The 20,916-nt window shown below is 51.0% G+C and overlaps 1 protein-coding gene across 1 annotated transcript in view; it reads right to left on the bottom strand.

Moving 5' to 3' along the window:
- Positions 1-11,790: 11,790 nt before the first annotated feature.
- The window catches only part of LOC140193639 (endoplasmic reticulum membrane sensor NFE2L1-like), a 118,248-nt gene continuing 109,122 nt past the window's right edge, over positions 11,791-20,916 (bottom strand). The window contains 1 exon segment of the mRNA XM_072250800.1: positions 11,791-13,354. Coding sequence (XP_072106901.1) covers positions 12,020-13,354 — 1,335 coding nt within the window. The 3' untranslated portion in view covers positions 11,791-12,019.

Raw genomic sequence — 20,916 nt, forward strand, 5'->3', positions numbered from 1 at the left:
CCCCACCCTCATTACGGCAGCACATTCCACAGATTCACCACCCTCTGGCTAAAGAAATTCCTCTTCATCTCTGTTCTAAATGGATGTTTCTGTATTCTGAGCCTATGTCCTCTGGTCTTAAACTCCCCAACCATGGGAAATATCCACTCTATGTGTCCTCTGGTCCCAGACTCCCCCACTATAGGAAACATCCTCTCCACATCCACTCTATCTGTGTCCTCTGGTCCGAGACTCCCCCACTATAGGAAACATCCTCTCCACATCCACTCTATCTGTGCCCTCTGATCCTAGACTCCCCCACTATAGGAAACATCCTCTCCACATCCACTCTATCTGTGTCCTCTGGTTCTAGACTCCCCAACCATAGGAAACATCCTCTCCACATCCACTCTATCTGTGTCCTCCGGTCCTAGACTCCCCCACTATAGGAAACATCCTCTCCGCATCCACTCTATCTGTGTCCTCTGGTCCTAGACTCCCCCACTATAGGAAACATCCTCTCCACATCCACTCTATCTGTGTCCTCTGGTCCTAGACTCCCCCACTATAGGAAACATCCTCTCCACATCCACTCTATCTGTGTCCTCTGGTCCTAGACACTCCCACTATAGGAAACATCCTCTCCACATCCACTCTATGTGTGTCCTCTGGTCCTAGACTCCCATACTATAGGAAACATCCTCTCCACATCCACTCCATCTGTGCCCTCTGGTCCTGGACTCCCCCACTATAGGAAACATCCTCTCCGCATCCACTCTATCTGTGTCCTCTGGTTCTAGACTCCCCCACTATAGGAAACATCCTCTCCACACCCACTCTATCTGTGCCCTCTGGTCCTAGACTCCCCGAGTATAGGAAACATCTCCTCCACATCCACTCTATCTGTGTCCTCTGGTCCCAGACTCCCCGAGTATAGGAAACATCCTCTCCACATCCACTCTATCCAGGCCTTTCAACATTCGATAGGTTTCAATGAGATCCCTCCTCATTCTTCTGAATTTCAGTCCAGGCCCAGAGCCGTCAAACACTTCTCATATGACAAGCCTTTCAACCCCAGAATCATTTTTGTGAACCTCCTTTGAACCCTCGCCAATGTCAGCACATCCTTTCTTTGATAAGGGGCCCAAAACTGCTCACAATACTCCAAGTGAGGCCTCACCAGTGCCTTATAAAGCCTCAGCATTACATCCTTGCTTTTATATTCTGATCCTCTCAAAGGAATGCTAACACTGCATTTGTCTTCCTCACCACAGACTCAACCTGCAAGTTAACTTTCAGTAGAACAGAGGGATCTAGGAATAATGGTACATACATCCCTGAAGGTGGAATCTCACGTGGATAGGGTGGTGAAGAAAGCTTTTGGTACGCTGGCCTTTATAAATCAGAGCTTTGAGTATAGGAGTTGGGATGTAATGTTGAAATTGCACAAGGCATTGGCGAGGCCAAGTTTTGAGTATTGTGTACAGTTCAGGTCACCGAATTATAGGAAAGATGTCAACAAAATTGAGAGAGTATAGAGAAGGTTTACTAGAAAGTTACCTGGGTTTCAGCTCCTAAGTTACAGAGAAAGGTTGAACAAGTTAGGTCTTTATTCTTTGGAGCGTAGAAGGTTGAGGGGGGACTTGATAGAGCTGTTTAAAATTATGAGGGGGATAGATAGAGTTGACGTGGATAGGCTTTTTCCATTGAGAGTGGGGGAGATTCAGACAAGAGGACATGAGTTGAGAGTTAAAGGGCAAAAGTTTAGGGGTAACATGAGGGGGAACTTCTTTACTCAGAGAGTGGTAGCTGTGTGGAACGAGCTTCCAGCAGAAGTGGTTGAGGCAGGTTCGATGTTGTCGTTTAAAGTTAAATTGGATAGATATATGGACAGGAAAGGAATGGAGGGTTACGGGCTGAGTGCAGGTCGGTGGGACTGGGGAGAGTAAGGGTTCGGCAGGGACTAGAAGGGCCGAGATGGCCTGTTTCCGTGCTGTAATTGTTATATGTTATGTGAATCCTGCACCTCAGTTTTTCTCTCCAGTTAGATAGTAGTCTATACCTTTATTTCTCCAACCACAGTGTATGACCACACTTCCCGACGCTATATTCCAACTGGCACTTCTTTGCCCGTTCTCCTAATATGTCTAATTCCTTCTCAGCCTCCCTGCATCCTCAACACTGTCTGATATTCCACATATCGTTGTATCTTTCCCGAACTTGGCCAGAAAGCCATCAATTCTGTCACCCAGATCATTGACAGATAATGTAAAAACATATGATCCAAACACAGACCATTGTGGAACATCACAGGTCACACTGGTCAACAAATTTTTTTCAAAAGTGTTGCTTCCACAGAATTTGATTTTTGTTTATGATAGACCACTTGAAGCTGAACACAAATATAATTTCAGACTACTTCTATCACGGAGGAATTCGGAGAAACAGGAAATTAACTTCGATTGAATATAATGTGCTTAATTGCTTAATAGTGCTGTCGATTTCCAATAGTTCAACTAAGCTAAAGTGTTTTGTTGGTGATTTTCATTTGTACTCAGTCTGAAGCTTCTCGCTTAAGTGTCCAACAATAATCAGCCAGCACTGATGGATTCCAGTTGCCCTGATACCGTTTCTCCATGACCACAATATCCTGGTGAAACCTTTCACCGTGCTCGTCACTGACAGCGCCAAGATTTGCAGGGAAGAAATCTAAATGGGGATGCAGAAGAGGAAACTTTAGTGACATGTTGTACTTCGTGGTTCTGCACACTTGAAGCATGTTGTTAACCAGCCACACGTAACTTGGTGCTTTGGAGATGCCAACAAAATTTCAAACAACATCCTCGAGTACCTTCCGTGCGATTTTCTCCAGTCCCACTAGAAGTTCTTCGAATTGCCTGCCATTGATAGCCTGTTAGATCTGTGGACCAACTAAAATGCCTTCCGTAATCTTGGCAACAGGTGTTCCAGGAAACAGTTGTCTCAAATCTGGAAATCCTTCACCTTTGCCTTTCTAAAACCCGCCCTGCCATGAAGCATCAGCCCTGCCTGGGCAAGCTGGAAAACTTTTCAGCTTATGTGGTGGGCAACATTTTAATTGACTTAATATAGACGATTTTTAAAACATGGTGCGTGACAGGGAAGTTTCACGGTGACTTTCATGATTAGCAGCCCAAAATCCATCAGCTGCAGCCAAAAGACTCGCGGACTTTGAGACTTTTTTTTTACCGAGCTCATGGTCCGTTCTTCATCAAATTATGCTATTGCTTTGCACTGCTGTAACTATATGTTATAATTATGTGGTTCTGTCAGTGTTAGTCTTTGGTTTGTCCTGTTTTCTGCGATATCACTCTGGAGAAACATCATATCATTTCTTAATGCATGTATGCATTTCTAAATGACAATAAAAGAGGGCAGAGTGTTCTCATAATCTAATCCAAGGGCTTGTCCCGCGCTCTATCGTTGAATAAGTGATACAGGAAATACCGTAACCGATAAGATCGAGTGGACAGCCAGAGGCCTCTTCCCAGGTGGGAATGGCTCATACAAGCGGGGTGGGGGGTGTAATTTTACGGTCATTGGAGAGAAGTAAAGGCAGGGATGTCAGAGGTAAGGGTTTATTTTTACACAGAAGAGTGGTGGGTGTGTGGAATGCCCTGCCAGGGGTGCTGGTAGGGGCACCAGGGGACATTAAAGAGACCCTTACATAGGAACAGGGATGATAGAGAAATGGATGGCCACGTGGGAGGGAAGGGTTAGATGGATCTCAGAGTAGATTATAAAGTTGCTACAACATTGTGGGCCAAAAGGCCGACACTGTGCTATGATTTTCTATGTTCATCAGACAAATTGATAGCTGTTGAGACGTGGGAGTTGGTTTAGCCTAGATGCTGTTTAAGGACCTTTTCATCGTGGTCTGACAAAGTGGGCACGTGGCCAAGTGGTTAAGGTGACAATTATCTCATTCCCTTTTACATTTGTGGACTGGAGATGATGTTAATCAATCCGAATTAAAGGACTTGAGGAGATCGATTGAGGTATTTGCTACTGTGAAGAGTGTAGATGAAGATGAAGATTGTTCCTCCCCTTCCCCACCACCCCGGGAAGGTGGGAAATGGGAGTGGCATAGACCGGGTAGCCGAGCGCACCCCGTGTTTGCGTGCTCCGAACCTGCAAGAACTGTTTTAAGAACATCCCCTAAAAGCAACGCTGAAGCACTGTAGCGCGACGCTTTTACAGCTCAGAGTTCAATCCCGGTGGCCGCCTGCAAGGAGCTTGTACGTCCACCATCCACCCCCCCCCGCCCACACACCCACCCGTGAACCGCGCGGGTTTCCTCCCTCCCGCAGTCCAAAGATGTAGCGGTTCGTAGGTAAATTGGTAGAGTTTAATTCGTATGTTTGTCAATGACTTAGACTGCGGTATTAATGGATTTGTGGCTAAATTTGCCGAGGATACAAAGATTGGTGGAGGAGTGGGTAGTGTTGAGGAAACAGAGAGACTTAGATAGTCTACGGCAATGGGCAAAGAAACATAATGTGGGAAAGTGTATGGTCATGCACTTTGGTGGAAGAAATAAATGGGCAGACTATTATTTAGATGGAGAGAGAATTCAAAATGCAGAGATGCAAAGGGACTTATGCAAGATACGCTAAAGGTTAACCTCCAGGTTGAGTCAGTGGTGAAGAAGGCGAATGCAATGTTGACATTCATTTCTAGAGGTATAGAATATAAGAGCAGGGATGTGATGTTCAGGCTCTACAAGGCACTCGTGAGACCACATTTGGAGTATTGTGTGCAGTTTTGGGCTCCTTATTTTAGAAAGGATATACTGACATTGGAGAGGGTGCAGAGAAGATTCACGAGAATGATTCCAGGAATGAAAGGGTTACCGTATGGGGAACGTCTGGCAGCTCTTGGGCTGTATTCCCTGGAGTTCAGGAGAATGAGGGGGGATCTCATATAAACATTCCGAATGTTAAAAGGCCTGAACAGTTTAGATATGGCAAAGTTGTTTCCCATGGTAGGGGAGTCTAGGACAAGAGGGCACAACTTCAGGATTGAAGGGCGTCCATTTAGAACAGAGGTGCAGAGAAATTACTTTAGTCAGAGGGCGGTAAATCTGTGGAATTTGTTGCCACGAACGGCTGTGGGGGCCAAGTCATTGGGTGTATTTAAGGCAGAGATAGATAGGTTCCTGATTAGCCGGGACATCAAAGGGTGCAGGGGAGAAGGCAGGGGAGTGGGGATGACTGGAAGAATTGGATCAGCCCATGTTTGAATGGCGAAGGGCCGAATGGCCTGCTTCTGCTCCTACATCTTACGGTCCAACGGAGTAAAATGGGCCCGTTGCGTCTGTTCCGCGCCCTCCACCTCCGGTAAATAAGACGCTCGAATCCATGTGAAAATATAACTAATTTATTGAGTTCTCTCCCCTCCCCCCCCACCCCACCCCACCAAACAATCCTGGTTTGCTGCCAGTATCCGTATAAATGCAAATATATACAACAGTATGGAGAGATTCCCTGAAAAATAATAATTCCAGACATTTAGTTACAGGCAACATCATAATGTGAGAAACAAAACCAGACAGGAAACGAGCGGGAGACAGCGTCATGGGGGGGGGGGGGTTTAAAGAAATCATAAATAAGTAGAAAACGAAAAGATGAACAGGAGGTTACTGGTTATAGTGCAGCGGTCCGACAGTGGTAAGTTAGGGCACAGCGACAGGCGGGGTGAGGAGGTGGGGACCAGGCTGACCGGTGATACCTTTCGAGCAGGAGTCGGTGAGCCCGGTCGGGGCTTGAACCGCGATTTCACTCCCCCCCCCACCCCCACCCCCAAGGCTATCAAGTATCTGTGAACGGGACCCTTCTGTAACCCGCCAGCTCGGGGTAGAGACCGGGAAAAAGCGGACAGCGCCTGGGTAAGGTACAAGATCGCTATCGGGTTTACCCCGGTACCGGTTCCGCTCTCGCACCGTTGCGCACGGGCAATGAACGGGTTAACGATCTGCCGGCGAAATTTAAACAACCCCAGAGTCAAATTACCCCCCACCCCCACCCCACGGGATTTCACCTGCTTCCCGTTCACCAGAATAACTCCGGGAGCGAGTAGCTAACTCCTTGACAGCCCGGAGTCGGCGAAGGCAGACGTCGGACAGGCACACAAGAGTGTGAGTGTGTGTGTGTTTTTACCCCCCCCCCCCCCCAGCTGCCAGCGTCCGACCACAAACAAACCGTTTAATCAGAACCCATCCCTTCCCCGACTTGTCGGGAAGTCGGGCAAGCCAGTCGGGGAGGCGTCTTGCGACTGATAAATGACTCGGGACTTGTTTGGCCGCTTCTGCGGGATTTCTAGCCGCGACACCCCCCCCCCCCCACCGTCAAAGGCTAGGGGGGAGAAGGCAGGAGAGCGGCAGGGAGGGGGAGATAGTAAATCGGCCGTGATGAAACGGCGGGGCGGACTCAAATGTTGTAATTCTGCCCGTGGATTTAGGGCCTTAACCTACGCTGATCCGGAGTTTATAGGATAGTGTCCAGGGAGGGGCAGCGCCTTCGATGACAGGGCTCGCCGTGTCCAGTCTGGGGAGGGGTGGGGTGGGGGGCAGCCCGCTCAGCTTTGGTCGCCACCGGACACTCCAGCTCTCACCCGCGGCTCCAAGTCGCCGTCTGCAGGTGACAGCGGCCACACACCGCGGTACCACCGCTCCGAGGGGCGGGCTAAGCCAGCTGGGGTGGGGGGGGGGGATGGCCTCGTACCCCCGTGAGACTGGGACACGCCTGCCCCTACTGTGCAAAAATCAGCTCCGGCGGACGAGATCCCAACGGCCAAAGCAGGCGGGGTTCTGCTACGCCCCGTGGAGAGCGAAGGGCGTGACGAGACACGGAAGAGGTCACGGTCATCCGCCGCGACTGGGGAAGAGCCCAGTTTGTGACACTCATTTGTACCGCTGTTTCCAGGTCGAGAGAGAGAGTGGATCTGCCCCGGGAGAGTTCAAAAAAACTCTCCCCGCACAGGTTTCGGATGCGACCGACAGGCTGGTCTCGCGTGTGGGACCGATGCTCTGATCGACCCCCTCCCCCCCCCCACTCCCGGTTACCGGGCCCACCGAGGTAATTGAAGGGGGAGGGGGGCTGAGGATTACAAATTGGCCTTTGGGGAGCCGGGGAGGGACCGGACACGAGCGTGGAAAAGCAAAATAAAGCGCCCCGTTTAAAAGGTCGCTACGGCAGCCACTACTTTCACCCGGCTCCGTGTTTAGAGCGTGGAACACCCGCCGCGGCACTGGGGGGAGACTGGGGACACACACACACACACACACACATTTTACGCTTCAGTCCCACTCCCAGCTCGGGGGTACGGGCCTGACTCGCACAAAGAGAGAGTTTGACTGCACGGGTAAAAGTTCACACAAAGAAGATGTCTCCACGTCGACGACAAGTTATAAACTCCAAATCTATTTACTGTAAACATACAAAGGGAAGAGTCAGGCATCTTTCAAAAGAGAGAGAGAGAGAGAAAAATAAACCTGCACACGAAAAAGGGAGAGCCTGGTAGCACTCTCGCTCCCCACGCCGGGCATCATTTCCGAGAGATTCCTCTACCGTCAGGAAAACGGGGCAATCACGAGGTGCGTCTTTCCTCCTCTCGCCTCCTTTCTTGCTCCTTGTCAGTAGTTTTGGCAAGTTGGGAGGCAGGAGAGAGAGAGGACGACTAAATCTGGGCATCTGTCGGAGCGTCTATTAGCGGCGGCTTCCATCGCAGACGTGCCGTGCGGCAGGGGGCCGTCGCCGAGGCCAGCAAGACGATATACAATTGCTTTGCGGTCGGCAATGGATGGCAGTGCCAAGGTGGGCAACAGCCAGCCTGAAGCTTGTGGGTTTTGTCTCCGCCGGTGTGACATCGGTCATCTCATGCCCGACCCTCAGTCAGGGAGGTCACTGAATGCGGGGGGGGGGGGGGTAGTGTCTTTGCTGAGGGAGTATAGAGAGACTTGCCATCACACCCCCGTACGCACACGGCATCCGGCGCCAACTCATCCCCAGACTAAAACGGTGGGGTGGGGGGGTGCATTTCGCAGTTAATCGCCACGCCCGGGGCCTAATTTCAGTCCAGTATCTCCACACACCACTCACGAAAAACGGCAGCTCTTTTTCCTGCGATGTGGAAGATGCTGTTTGTCTTTTTCTTTCCCATAGCATACCCCTTCCATTGGGCATCGACTCACTTCATCATCCAGTCGATTAATGGTTCGTCATATATTAAAAAAATCAGATGTTCATTGCCATTCAATAGTTTCTCTTTGTCAAATCTGTTTAACACAATTAATCAATCATACAGTGGCTAGCCATCCTTGCCCAACTTTGAACTCTTGGCACACCATGTCCCAGGAGAGAGGCCTGCAAAGCCCAGTTTGAAATCTCAGGTGGGACGGGGAGCCCAGTTGTGTCCTCCTGCACACACCCACACGGTCACCTCCAGCCTACAACATACAAGCCAGGGTCCGAGACCAGCACCTCCCACGCCCCTGGAGGCCGGAATCTGGAAGCAAACGGGAGAGTTGCGCACAAGGACACCCCCGGTCCAGCTAGCTAGCAGAGCGGAGGTGGGAGGCGAGGAGCATCAGCTTCCTCCTACGGGACGAGCCCTCCATCACACCACCCCACGTATAACCTTTTTTAAAACAGGAACACCAGTTCTTTGACAAGAGACACACCGCCGTGCATCTGACAGCACCCGGAATTTTGTGGGAGGGGGGCCAAATCCCAGCGGCCATCTACGGCAATGTGACAAATAATCTGTCGTCAGTGGAAACATTTTCATACTCCGACTCTTTATCAAAGCCTCTAAGTCAGGGGGTCCCCCAACTTGTTTTTAATGCCCTGGACCAATACCCATGAAGCTGGGGGGGTAGGGGAGGGTCCAGGTACCCTAGGCTGGGAACCCTTGCTCGAAACTTTTGACCCGCCCCAACTTCGGGGAGGGCAATCTCAAAGTTTTTCCAGTTATCCCACAACACACTCATCCCTCATCAACGGAGTGCAACGATTTGAGTTTAGGAGATTGAGGGGGATTTGATAGAGGGATACAAAATTATGGGGGGGGGTGGCGTATAGCTAGTGTTGAGTGGCAGGGTAGAGATTCATCTCTACCCAAGGAGATGTGAGGCGATCCTTCCCTCTGCTAGCCTGCACACCGTTGGGCACCACCCCCTCCCCCCATCCCCACCGAGGTGGTGGACGGTCGTACGAGCAGCCGGTGCAGATCACAAGTCCTGCTGACGCGACCACCGACGCCAGGCAGGCAATCTCTGAAGGGTATTGATAATGGCCGGGCGGGGTGGGGGGGTGGGGGTCACCTGCCCCGTGAAGACGCTGCCCAGAAGGCGGCGATGGCAAACCACTTCCATAGAACAATCTGCCAAGGCCAATCACGGCCGCGGGAAGGCCGTGCTAGCCCACGTCACATGACGCGGCTCGCGTGGCGAACGGCGGATGCCGTAAAAATGCAAGGGGGGGGGTTTGCCCACTGAGGTTGGTGGAGACTAGAACTTGAGGTCATGGGTTAAGGGTGAAAGGTGAACCTCTTCACTCGGGGAGGGGGGATGCGGTGGCGAGTCTGGAATGAGCCGCCAGCGGAAGAAGCGGCTGCGGGTTGAATTATACAGGTGGGAGGGGTATGGAGGGCAACGGGGCTAGACAAGCTGATGGGCTGAAGGGCCTGTAGTGTTCTATGACTATAACTTCAGTTGGGTGAGATGGGGTAAAGGCCACCTGGAGGGTGCAATAGACAGGGGGAGAGGGGGTCACGGCCACAGGGGAGATCTAGGAGGGAATCTGACAGCACTGGAAAACTGTAGTGACGAAGGAAGGGTGGGTCGGGTGGGTCGGCTGGGGCAGTCCCCCGTTGGAATGGGGGCCAAGGGGAGGTCTGGAGTTGACGGAGAGTTGAACTGCTGGGCGGGTCAACCGTGCCTTAAACGGTGCGTGAAAGGCAAGGCAAGGCCGGGCCGGGAGAGCTCTTCCTCGACCGCCACGTGATGGGCCGAGTGGCCTTTCTGCGCGGCCGATTCTCCCGCTAAGCGGGGAATCCCACTCCTGCTCAGATGCTGACACAGCCCCAGCCGCACCAACCCCCCCCCCACCCCAGCGAGGCAAAACGGGCGACAGCGCTTCCTGCTCGTGACGAGGGGAGGTGGAGAGAGCCAGACAAAAGGAGGATTTTACAGCTAAAGACATCGTACGCTCCGCGGCCACTTTATCAGCTACAGTAGTGGAAAATGGTCTTCTGCTGCTGCAGCCCCCATCATCCACACCCCCTCCCCACTTCAAGGTTAGAGATGCTTCTACACACACCCCCTTGTAGCACGTGGTGACCTGAGTCACTGTCGCCTTCCTGTCAGCTTAAACCCAGAGCCTGGCCATTCTCCTCCGACCTCTCTCATCAACAAGGCCACTTCTCCCACAGAAAGGCCGCTCGCTGGGTGCCCTCATATTCTGCCCTATTCTCCACAAACTGTAGTCTCGACAAACTCCAAAATCCCAGCAGCGTCTGGGATACTCGGGCCACCCCATCTGGCACCATCAATCGTTCCGCGGTCGGAGCCACTTCGATCACCCTGTCTCTGATCGTCCGGCCCGAACTACAGCCGAACCTCTTGACCACGTCCACGTGCTCTCGTGCTAGGCGATCGGCTGGTCAGACTCTCGCACTGACGCGCGACCGGGCGCACGCACAATGGAAAGTAAAACCGAATCACAGGAGCCGACCGCTGAGCTAAGTAAATAGAACCGGGCAATTCAGTCGGAAGTCCCCTTCCCCACCAGGCACCGCACCGCTCACCCAGACAAGGGAAATCCAACACAGGGGTCAGATGCACTGGAATCATTCGCCCTCCGACCAGCCGAAGGTCACCAGTGTTCTCCGGCTGGACCGGGCTCAGAGGGGACCGCACAGTCAGGCCTGTGGTACAGCCCGTACCTTGCCGACCTCCGCCAGGAACCCTGACCCCGGGCGCAGCCATTTACCCGCGCCCAGCAACGACCGACCCTAACCTGATCGCAGGGACAGCTCACGGTGGCCGACCAACCTACTAACCGGGTCACCTTTGGTACCGAGGGAGGGGAAAGTGGAGCGCCCGGCAGAAAACCGGCGCCTTCCACGGGGGGAGGGGGGCCCGGAATTCCGACGCGATCCACCCCACCCCTTTCCCCGCGCGTCCGTTCCGTTCGGCGGCCTGGCTGTGATAAAGGATAAATGTTACTTGTCTACGAGGGGGAACTAGTCAGGTAGGGGCTGTGTACGGTGCAGGTGGCTTGTATTTGTGTTCCCTGCAGAGCAGGGAGCTCTTCCTGTCCTGCACGACTTCAATATTACCAAATAACAAGGAAATCTGCGCCCCCCCCCCCCCCCGGTAAGCTGTAACCACAATCTCTCACCTCCCCAAACCACCACACGCCCACACACACACACACTGCTCAATCTAGGGACAGGTTAGGCTATGCGGACACTCTTAGCCGTGGGCAAACGCAAACCATCAATTCAACACATATATAAAGCTCTATCACCAACCCTTCTGGGGACTATTTTTTAACCATCTTTAACTGTCCTGCAGTTGCTAGGGTTTTTTTTTCAAAACAAAAAAGGTGCAAATTGCTGTGTGTGTGTGTGTGTGTGTGTGTGTGTGTGTGTGTGTGTGTGTGCGCGCGCGCGTGTGCGCTTGAGTGTGAGTGTGAGTGTGAGTGTGTGTGTGTGTGTGTGTGTGTGTGTGAGTGTGAGTGTGAGTGTGAGAGTGTGAGTGTGAGTGTGTGTGTGTGTGTGTGTGTGTGTGTGTGTGTGTGTGTGTGTGTGTGTGTGTGTGTGTGTGTGTGTGTGTGTGAGTGTGAGTGTGAGTGTGAGTGTGAGTGTGTGTGTGTGTTTTTAAAAGCAAGCAATACTGCCTTTCAGCGAGCTTTTGTCTCCCTCCCCAGCTCAATCTCTCTCCCCCGCCCCCCGACCCCACCACCAGGTTCAGTCCGAGCAGAGACGGCTGCCCGCCTCACTTCTTCTTGCTGTTCTTTTTGTCCGGCTTCCCCGGCTGAGCGGTCAGAGCCCTGGGCATGACCAGCACGCTCCCGTCGCTGCCGTACTGCAGGGAGTACTGGCTGGGGGAGTAGGGCCGGCCCTCCTCGTCGCGGAGGCGGGCGAAGACCTCGTGGTACAGCTCCTGCAGCTTCTGCTTGACCTGCCGCAGCGACCGGGCGAACTCCCCGTTCTCCTTCAGCAGCCGGGCCCGCTGCCTCTTCAGCTGCTCCACATCCTGGTCCAGGTTCAGGATGGTGTCCAGCTTCCGCTTCCGGCAGTTCTGGGCCGCCAGCTTGTTCTTGCCGCGGCGGCGGATGTCACGGATCAGGGTGAGCTGCGCCTCCGTCAGCTGGTACTTGGAGAGCAGCTCGTTGAACTCGTCCACCGGCAGGTTGATGATCTTGTCGTTGGAGAAGGGGATCTTCAGCACGCGGGCCCGGCGCTCGTCGCGGCCCAGGTGCAGGTCGATGCGGCTCGGGTGACCCTCCTTCAGGGCCGCTTTCTTCCCCGGGCTGGGGTGCGGCCGGTGCCCGGAGACGGAGGCTCTGGGGGGCAGGTTGTAAGTGTGGTTGTGGTTGACCGGGTCCAGGTGCGGCAGGGAGTGGAAGAAGCTCGGATTCTGGTAGCTCATCCGACAGAACTTGCTGAACTCGGGCCGGTAGCCGCCCACCGCGCCTTCCCCCTCTTCCGAGTCTGCCGCCTCCGAGTCGGTGCTGTACCCCACCGCCCCTTCCTCGGAGAAGGACAGGGAGGAGGCGGAGCTGGAGGAGGAGGAGGAAGACGAGGACGACTCCGAGCTGCTGGGGGACGCCGGGCTCTGGCTCGAGTCGAGGGAGAGGCCGGAGTCGGAGTCGAGCTCTTCTTCGATCTGAGAGGCCATCGGGCCGAAGCCTTCCTCCATGGCCAGGTCCATGAGGCTGATCTCATCCAGCATGGCCTCGTCCAGCAGGCTGGACAGCGAGTCGGGCATCGCCGAGGGGCCCGTCTCGTTGCCGGTGCCGTTGACGGCCTGCGGGAACAGCAGCCCGGTGAAGTTGGTGCAGCCGAAGGCAGCGTCGAAGCTGGTGGAGTTGGTGGAGGCCAGCCGCCGCAGGCCGGGGGCCGGGCCGTCGCCCGTGGAAGGGTTCTCCAGGTTGGGGTTGAAGAAGGGCTGGAAGTCCTGGCCGCACGAGGGCAAGGTGGCGTCGTGAAGGCTCACGTCGTGATTGATGGCGGTGGCCGGCGGCCGGTCGTAGCCAACGGACAAGTCAGAAATCCCTCCACCGGCGTCGTCACTGAATGAAGCCCCTCTGTTGGCCACTTCCATATCCTGCACACACACAAAGACAGAAAGATACTGTTAAAAATATTAGCCGCACACATTTCTGCACTCAAGAGCTCTCCACACAAGACCGTAAGAGAGAAGAGCATAGGACGTGCCCTCTTCTCATCGCTACCATCAGAGAGGAGGTACAGGAGCCTGAAGACACACACTCAACGATTCAGGAACAGCTTCTTCCCCTCTGCCATCAGGGAGGAGGTACAGGAGCCTGAAGACACACACTCAATGATTCAGGAACAGCTTCTTCCCCTCTGCCGCCGGAATTCTGAACGGATATTGAACAGATGTAAACCACTGCACTACCTTTTTCTTCTTGCACTCGATCTGCACACTAATTTAATTGAAAATGTTTACATATGTATTCCTTACTGAGGTCCCTTAAGGGTGTCATAGCCGGTGGTGGTAATGGGGATAAGCTCCCAACGGCGTGCGTCTCAAACAGCCTCTGACAACCAAGTCCAGCTCCCGGCCTTCACGTGTGGTTTAGCTACTGAGCCCAGCGGAACCGTTTCTACTGACAGGAGAAGGGGCAAAGGTGGGTCACTGGCGCCTTAGAACCAGTCGCTCCGGGCAGATGGGGCTTTGTCAGCCGTGGTTGGCAGCTCATCCAGAAGGAAACCTCCGCTGTCTCACAGCTACACCCACTCACGGGGAAGGCTTCGGGAGTGAACCCCGAGGGAAAAATCCGGAGCTGGAGTCCCTGAGGAAGTGCCTACATTGAGTTCAACGCTGACTGGCAACTCCTGGTGACAAACTGTATCGGTCTCTGCTGTTCCTTTGGGTTCATCAGATACATGGAGAGGGGGAGCCTGCCACACGGGGCAACAGCTCGCTCTCCATATTGTACTGCCCTGGCTTGCGTATCTAGACAGGTAGGATGCAACATCCATGGTTGACCCTGACTGGCGGACGCCTGATATTTCTTACGGTAATAGTTAATTTTTTAAATTATGCATTGCATTGAGGAAGATTTCACGACATATGCCAGTGACGTTAAACTTGATTCTAATTCAGGGTCTGATTCTGAATTAGGCTCCTCGAGATCGCGGCTTGTCCGTGTTCCCTCTCAGCCTGACTCTCCTGCCTTCTGCGTGCTACGGGAGAGTAAAGGCACCAGCCCTCGAAGTTCTATCCCTGCTGCTACCCCAAAGGAGCTATAGATTCTCCTCCGGGACAGTGTGAGATCTCCCTGGGGGCTCTGTGTCAGACTTACTCCTGCGCTCTATTGGCATAGGGGGTCAGTACATTGGGGGCAAGCTGAGTTGGCGCCAGAAGCTGGCGATGCTTGCAGGGGCTGCCCCCAGCACATGCTGGTAATACCAGTTGGGACCGGTTCACTGGGAAACAGCACAGTGCAGATGGGCCGAACAGCCGGTTCCAGTGCTGCGTATCATTCACGCGGGTGGCGGGGTGGAGATGTGTCTCTGTACCAAAGGAGGTGTGAGGCGCTCCTTCCCTCCGCTAGCCTGCGGGTCACCCTTGGGCAAGGTGCAGCACCTGCTTAGCCCCCCGATCAGGGTCAGGTGAAACCATGGGATCAGGTGGTGGACGGTCGTACGAGCAGCCGGTGCAGATCACAAGTCCTGCTGATGCGACCGCTGACGCCAGGCAGACAATCTCTGAAGAGTATTGATAATGGCTGGGGGTCAGTCGTCTTGTAAAGACACTGCCCACAGAAGATGGCGATGGTAAACCACTTCTGCAGAAAAATTTGCCAAGAACAATCATGGTCATGGAAAGACCGTGATCGCCCACGTCATACAACACGGCGCATAATGATGGTGATTATATTATTCACACTTACACTGTATATAGCTACAACTGAAAATTTGTGAACCCTTTGCAATTACCTGTTTTTCTGTATTAATTACTCATAAAATGTGGTCTGATCAGTCACAATAATAGACAAACACAATCTGCCTGAACTAATAACACACAAACAATTGTACTTCTCATCAAGACTGAGTACACAGTCTAGGTTCAAAACAGTATGTGAACCACTTGGGTAGTGCCTTCTTTGAAGGCTATTTGGAGTCAGGTGTTCCAGTCAATGAGATGAGATTGGAGGGGTGGGCTGTAGAGGTGCCCTGCCCTGTAAAAGAGACAAAGTCAGGTTACTGATGGAGCCTGCTCTTCTCAAGAAAGATCTGTTCATGTGCACCGCACCTCGATCAAAACAGCTTTCAGGTGACTTTAGAAGAACCGTGGAGATGCATGAAGCTGGAAAAGGCTACGAAAACATTTCTAATGACCTGAGTGTTCATCAGACCTCAGCAAGAGAAATTGTCTACAAATGGACCACAAGACATAGTCGAATTGGGGCCATTCAGCCCATCGAGTCTGCTCTACTGTTCCATCAGGGCTGATCCTGGATCCCACTCAACTCCATACACCTGCCTTCTTGCCATATCCAGGAAATGATCAACTTCTGCCTTAAATATATCCGCGGACTTGGCCTCCACCGCACAGCATTCCACAGATTTACTACTCTCTGGCTAAAAAATAATTCCTCCTTACCTCTGTTCTAAGCGGTCACCTCTCAAATTTGAGGCTGCGCCCTCTAGTTCTGGATACCCCCACCACAGGAAATATCCTCTCTACATCCACCCTATCTAGTCCTTCCAACATTTGGTACGTTTCAATGAGATCCTTCCGCATTCTGATAAATTCCAGTGAGTACAGGCCCAAAGCTGCCAAACATCTATGTGTTAACCACTTCATTCCTGGAACCATCCTCATGAACCTCCTCTGGACTCTCTCCTTTCTGAGATATGGGGCCCAAAACTGTTGACAATACTCCAAGTGCGGCCTGATTAGTGTCTGATTAAGCCTCAGATTTAGCTCTTTGCTTTTATATTCTATTCCCTTGAAATAAATGTCAACATTGCATTTACTTTCTTTACCAAAGACTCGACTTGTGAATTAACCTTCTGGGAGTCTTGCACCAGGACTCCTAAGTCCCTCTGCACCTCTGATGTTTAAATCTTCTCCCCATTTAGATCTTCACTATTGTTTCCTTTACCAAAATGCATTTCCCCAACACCGCATTCCATTTGCCACTTTTCTTGCCCGTTCTTCCAATTTGTCTAAGTTCCCCTGCAATCGCATTGCTTCCTCAGCACTACCAACCCCTCCACCTGTCTTCAGATCTTCCGCAAACTTTGCCACAAAGCCATCAGTTCCATTATCTAAATCATTGACAAACAATGTGAAAGGTAGCGGTCCCAATACTGACCCCTGAGGAACACCACTAGTCTGGCCAGCCAAACAGAAAAGGCCCCCCGTTATTCCCACTCACTGCCTCTTGCCTGTCAGCCATTCCTCTGTCCATGCCAGTATCTTTCCTGTAACACCACAGGATTTTATCTTGTTAAGCAGCCTCATATGTGGTACCTTATCAAAATCGAAGTAAATGACATCCAATGCCTCTCCTTCGTCCACCCTGCTTGTTACCTCCACGGAGGAAACTCAGTACGGTTACTACTCTCCCTCAGAGCAGGCATCCTGCAAAGATCACCCCAGGAACACAACATGCAACGCTGACGGAGCTGAGAAAGAACCCAAAAGACCCTGCAGAGATCTCTCGGCCTTGCTAAAGCCTCTGTTCACGTGTCCACCATAACAAAAGCAGTGAACAAGAACAGTGTTTGCGGGAGGACACCACTGCTCTCCAAAAAAAATTTTTTTTTTTTTGAAATGGTCAAGACAGAGTCCAGACCTTAACCCAATTGAGAAGCTGTAACATGAACTGAAGAGGGCTGTTCACGCAAGGTACCCAAGAAATTTCTTCAGCAGTTGAACGGGGCACGACTGCGCAAGCGCGTGTAAGTCGGACCGTGACGCAGCGGGAGTATTTAAAAGCGAGAAGATTAACGGAGTGGGCGATGGAGTAGAGGGAGACAGAGTAGGAAGACTTTGGCTCCTGAGGCTTCAGCGAGCAGAGGCTGAGGAGGAGCTTCACTCCAAGTGAGGTAAGGCCAGGTAAGTTCCTTAAATTAATTTGATTACCTTAGGAGTAGGTAATGGAGGCAGCAGTTAGGGCAGTCGAGTGCTCCGTTTGCAGGATGTGGGAAGTCAGGGTGGGCACAATTGTCCCTGATGACTACACCTGTGAAAGGTGCATCCAGCTGCAGCTCCTGACACACCGAGTTAGGGAACTGGAACTGGAGCTGGATGAACTTCGGATCATTCGGGAGGCAGAGGCAGAAATAGAGAGGAGTTACAGGGAGAGAGTCACCCCTAGGAGTCTGGAGACAGGTGACTGTCAGGAGAGGAAAGGGGAATAGACGGAATGAGCAGAGCACCCCTGTGGCCGTTCCCACCAATAATAAGTACATCGTTTTGGATACTGTTGATGGGGACGACCTACCAGGGACAAGTTGCAGTGGTTACGTCTCTGGCACCGAGACGGGACCCTCAGCTCAGAAGGGAAGGAGGGAAAAGAGGAGAGCAGTAGTGATAGGGGATTCGATAGTTAGGGGGACAGGTAAGAGGTTCTGTGGAAGAGATCGAGAATCCCGGATGGTCTGTTGCCCCCCTGGTGCCAGGGTCCGCGATATCTCGGATCGAGTTCTCGGTATTCTCAAGAGGGAGGGTGAGCAGCCAGATGTCGTGGTCCATGTAGGGACCAATGACGTGGGTAGGAAGAGTGAGGAGGTCCTGAAAGGTGAGTTTAGGGAGTTAGGCGCCAAGTTAAAGGACAGGACCTCCAGGATAGCAATCTCAGGATAGCTACCAGTGCCACATGCAGGTGGGTTTAGAAATAGTAAGATAGCACAGATCAACACGTGGCTGAAGACATGGTGCAGGAGGAAGGGCTTCAGAATTATAGATAATTGGGCAGTTTTCCAGGGAAGGTGGGACCTGTTCCGACGGGACGGTTTACATCTGAACTGGAGGGGGACAAATATTCTTGCAGGTAGGTTTGCTAGAGAGGCTCCAGTGGATTTAAACTAGATACGAGGGGGGAGGGGAACCAGAGTATAGGAACAGATGTAGGGGAGAAAGAAGAAAAAGAAATCAGTAAAGTTGTTTGCACAATTAGAGATAAACAGAGAGTAAGAGTGTGAGAGTTTCTTAAATGCATTTATTTTAATGCAAGGAGCATTATAAGAAAGGTGGATGAGCTTAGAGCATGGATTGATACCTGGAAGTATGATGTTGTAGCTATTAGTGAAACGTGGTTGCAGGAGGGGGTGTGATTGGCAACAAAATATTCCTGGATTTTGTTGCTTCAGGTGTCATAGAATCAGAGGGACAAGAGGGTGAGGTATTGCATTGCTTGTCAGAGAAAATATTACAGCGGTGCTCTGGCAGGATAGATATAGAGGGCTTGTCTGGGGAGGCTATTTGGGTGGAATTGAGGAATGGGAAAGGTGTAGTAACACTTATGGGGGTGTATTACAGGACCACCAAATGGGGAGCGAAAGTTGGAGGAACAAATTTGTAAGGAGAGCAGCAGATATTTGTAGTAAGCACAAGGTTAATCATTGTGGGAGATTTTAATTTTCCACACATAGACTGGGAAGCCCATACTGTAAAAGGGGCTGGATGGTTTGGAGTTTGTAAAATGTGTGCAGGATAGTTTTTGCAGCAATACATAGAGGTATCCAACTAGAGAAGGGGCAGTGTTGGGATCTCCTGTTAGGGAATGAGATAGGTCAGGTGACGGAGGTTTGTGTTGGGAGCACTTCGGGTCCAGTGATCACAATGCCATTAGTTTCAATATAATTATGGAGGAAGGATAGGTCTGGACCCAGGGTTGAGATTTTGAATGCAGAAGGCTAACCTTGAGGAGATGTGAAAGGATTTAGAAGGAGTAGATTGGGACAATTTGTTTTATGGGAAGGATGTAATAAAGAAATGGAGGTCATTTAAAGGTGAACATTTGAGGGTACAGAATCTTTAGGTTCCTGTTAGGTTGAAAGGAAAGGTTAAAAGTTTGAGAGAGCCATGCTTTCAAGGGATATTTGAAAGTTGGTTCAGAAAAAGAGAGATATCCACAATAAATGTAGGCAGCATGGAGTAAATGAGGTGCTTGAGGAATATAAAGAACGTAAAAGGATTTTAAGAAAGAAATTAGAGAAGCTAAAAGATGATATGAGGTTGCTTTGGCAACTAGAGTGAAAATAAATTCCAAGGGTTTCCACAGTTATAGTTATAGAAGGATAGTGAGGGATGAAATTGATGCCTTAGAGTATCAGAGTGGATGGCTATGTGTGGAGCCAAAAGAGATGGGGGTTGATTCTGAAGAATTTCTTTTCTTCGGTGTTCACTGAGGAGAAGGATATTGAATTGTGGTAAGGGAAACAGGTAGGGAAGTTATGGAAACTATCATGATTAAAGAAGAGGAAGTACTGGTGCTTTTAAGGAATTACAAAAGTGGATAAGTCTCCGGGTCCTGACAAGATATTCCCTGGGACCTTGAGGGAAGTTAGTGTGGAAAATAGCAGGGGCTCTGACAGAAATATTTCAAATGTCATTAGAAACGGGGACGGTGCGTGCAGGATTGGGCGTATTGCTCATGTTGTTCCATTGTTTAAAAAGAGTTCTAAGAGTAAACCTAGCAATTATCGGCCTGTGAGTTTGACATCAGTGGTGGGTAAATTGATGGAAAGTATTCTTAGAGACGGTATATATAATTACCTGGATAGACAGGGTCTCTGATTAGGAACAGTCAACATGGATTTGTGCATGGAAGGTCATGTTTGACGAATCTTATTGAATTTTTTGAAGAGGTTACTCGGAAAGTTTACGAGGGTAAAGCGGTGGGTGTTGTCTATATGGACTTCAGTAAGGCCTTTGACAAGGTTCCACGCAGAAGGTTAGGTTAAGAAGGTTCAATCGTTAGGTATTAATATTGAAGTAGTAAAATGGATTCAGCAGTGGCTGGATGGGAGACGCCAGAGAGTAGTGGTGGGATAACTGTTTGTCAGATTGGAGGCCGGGGTGATTAGTGGTGTGCCTCAGGGATCTGTACTGGGTCCAGTGTTGTTTCTCATATACATTAATGATCTGGATGATGGGGTAGTAAATTGGATTAGTAAGTATGCAGATGATACTAAGATAGGTGGAGTTGTGGATAATGAAGTAGGTTTTCAAAGCTTGCAGAGAGATTTAGACCAGTCAGAAGAGTGGGCTGAAAGATGGCAGATGAAGTTTAATGCTGATAAATGTGAAGGTGCTCCATTTTGGTAGGACTAATCAAAATAGGACATACATGGTAAATGGTAGCGCATTGAAGAATGCAGTAGAACAGAAGGATCTAGGAATAATGGTGCATAGTTCCCTGAAGGTGGAATCTCATGTGGATAGGTGGTGAAGAAAGCTTTTAGTATGCTGGCCTTTATAAATCAGAGCATTGAGTATAGGAGTTGGGATGTAATGTTGAAATTGTACAAGGCATTGGTGAGGCCAAACTTGGAGTACTGTGTACAGTTTCTGGTCACCGAATTATAGGAAAGATGTCAACAAAATTGAGAGGGTATAGAGAAGATTTACTAGAATGTTACCTGGGTTTCATCACCTAAGTTACAGAGAAAGGTTTGAAC

The sequence above is a fragment of the Mobula birostris genome, unplaced genomic scaffold, assembly GCF_030028105.1.
Source record: "Mobula birostris isolate sMobBir1 unplaced genomic scaffold, sMobBir1.hap1 scaffold_659, whole genome shotgun sequence".
Classification (NCBI taxonomy): domain Eukaryota; kingdom Metazoa; phylum Chordata; class Chondrichthyes; order Myliobatiformes; family Myliobatidae; genus Mobula; species Mobula birostris.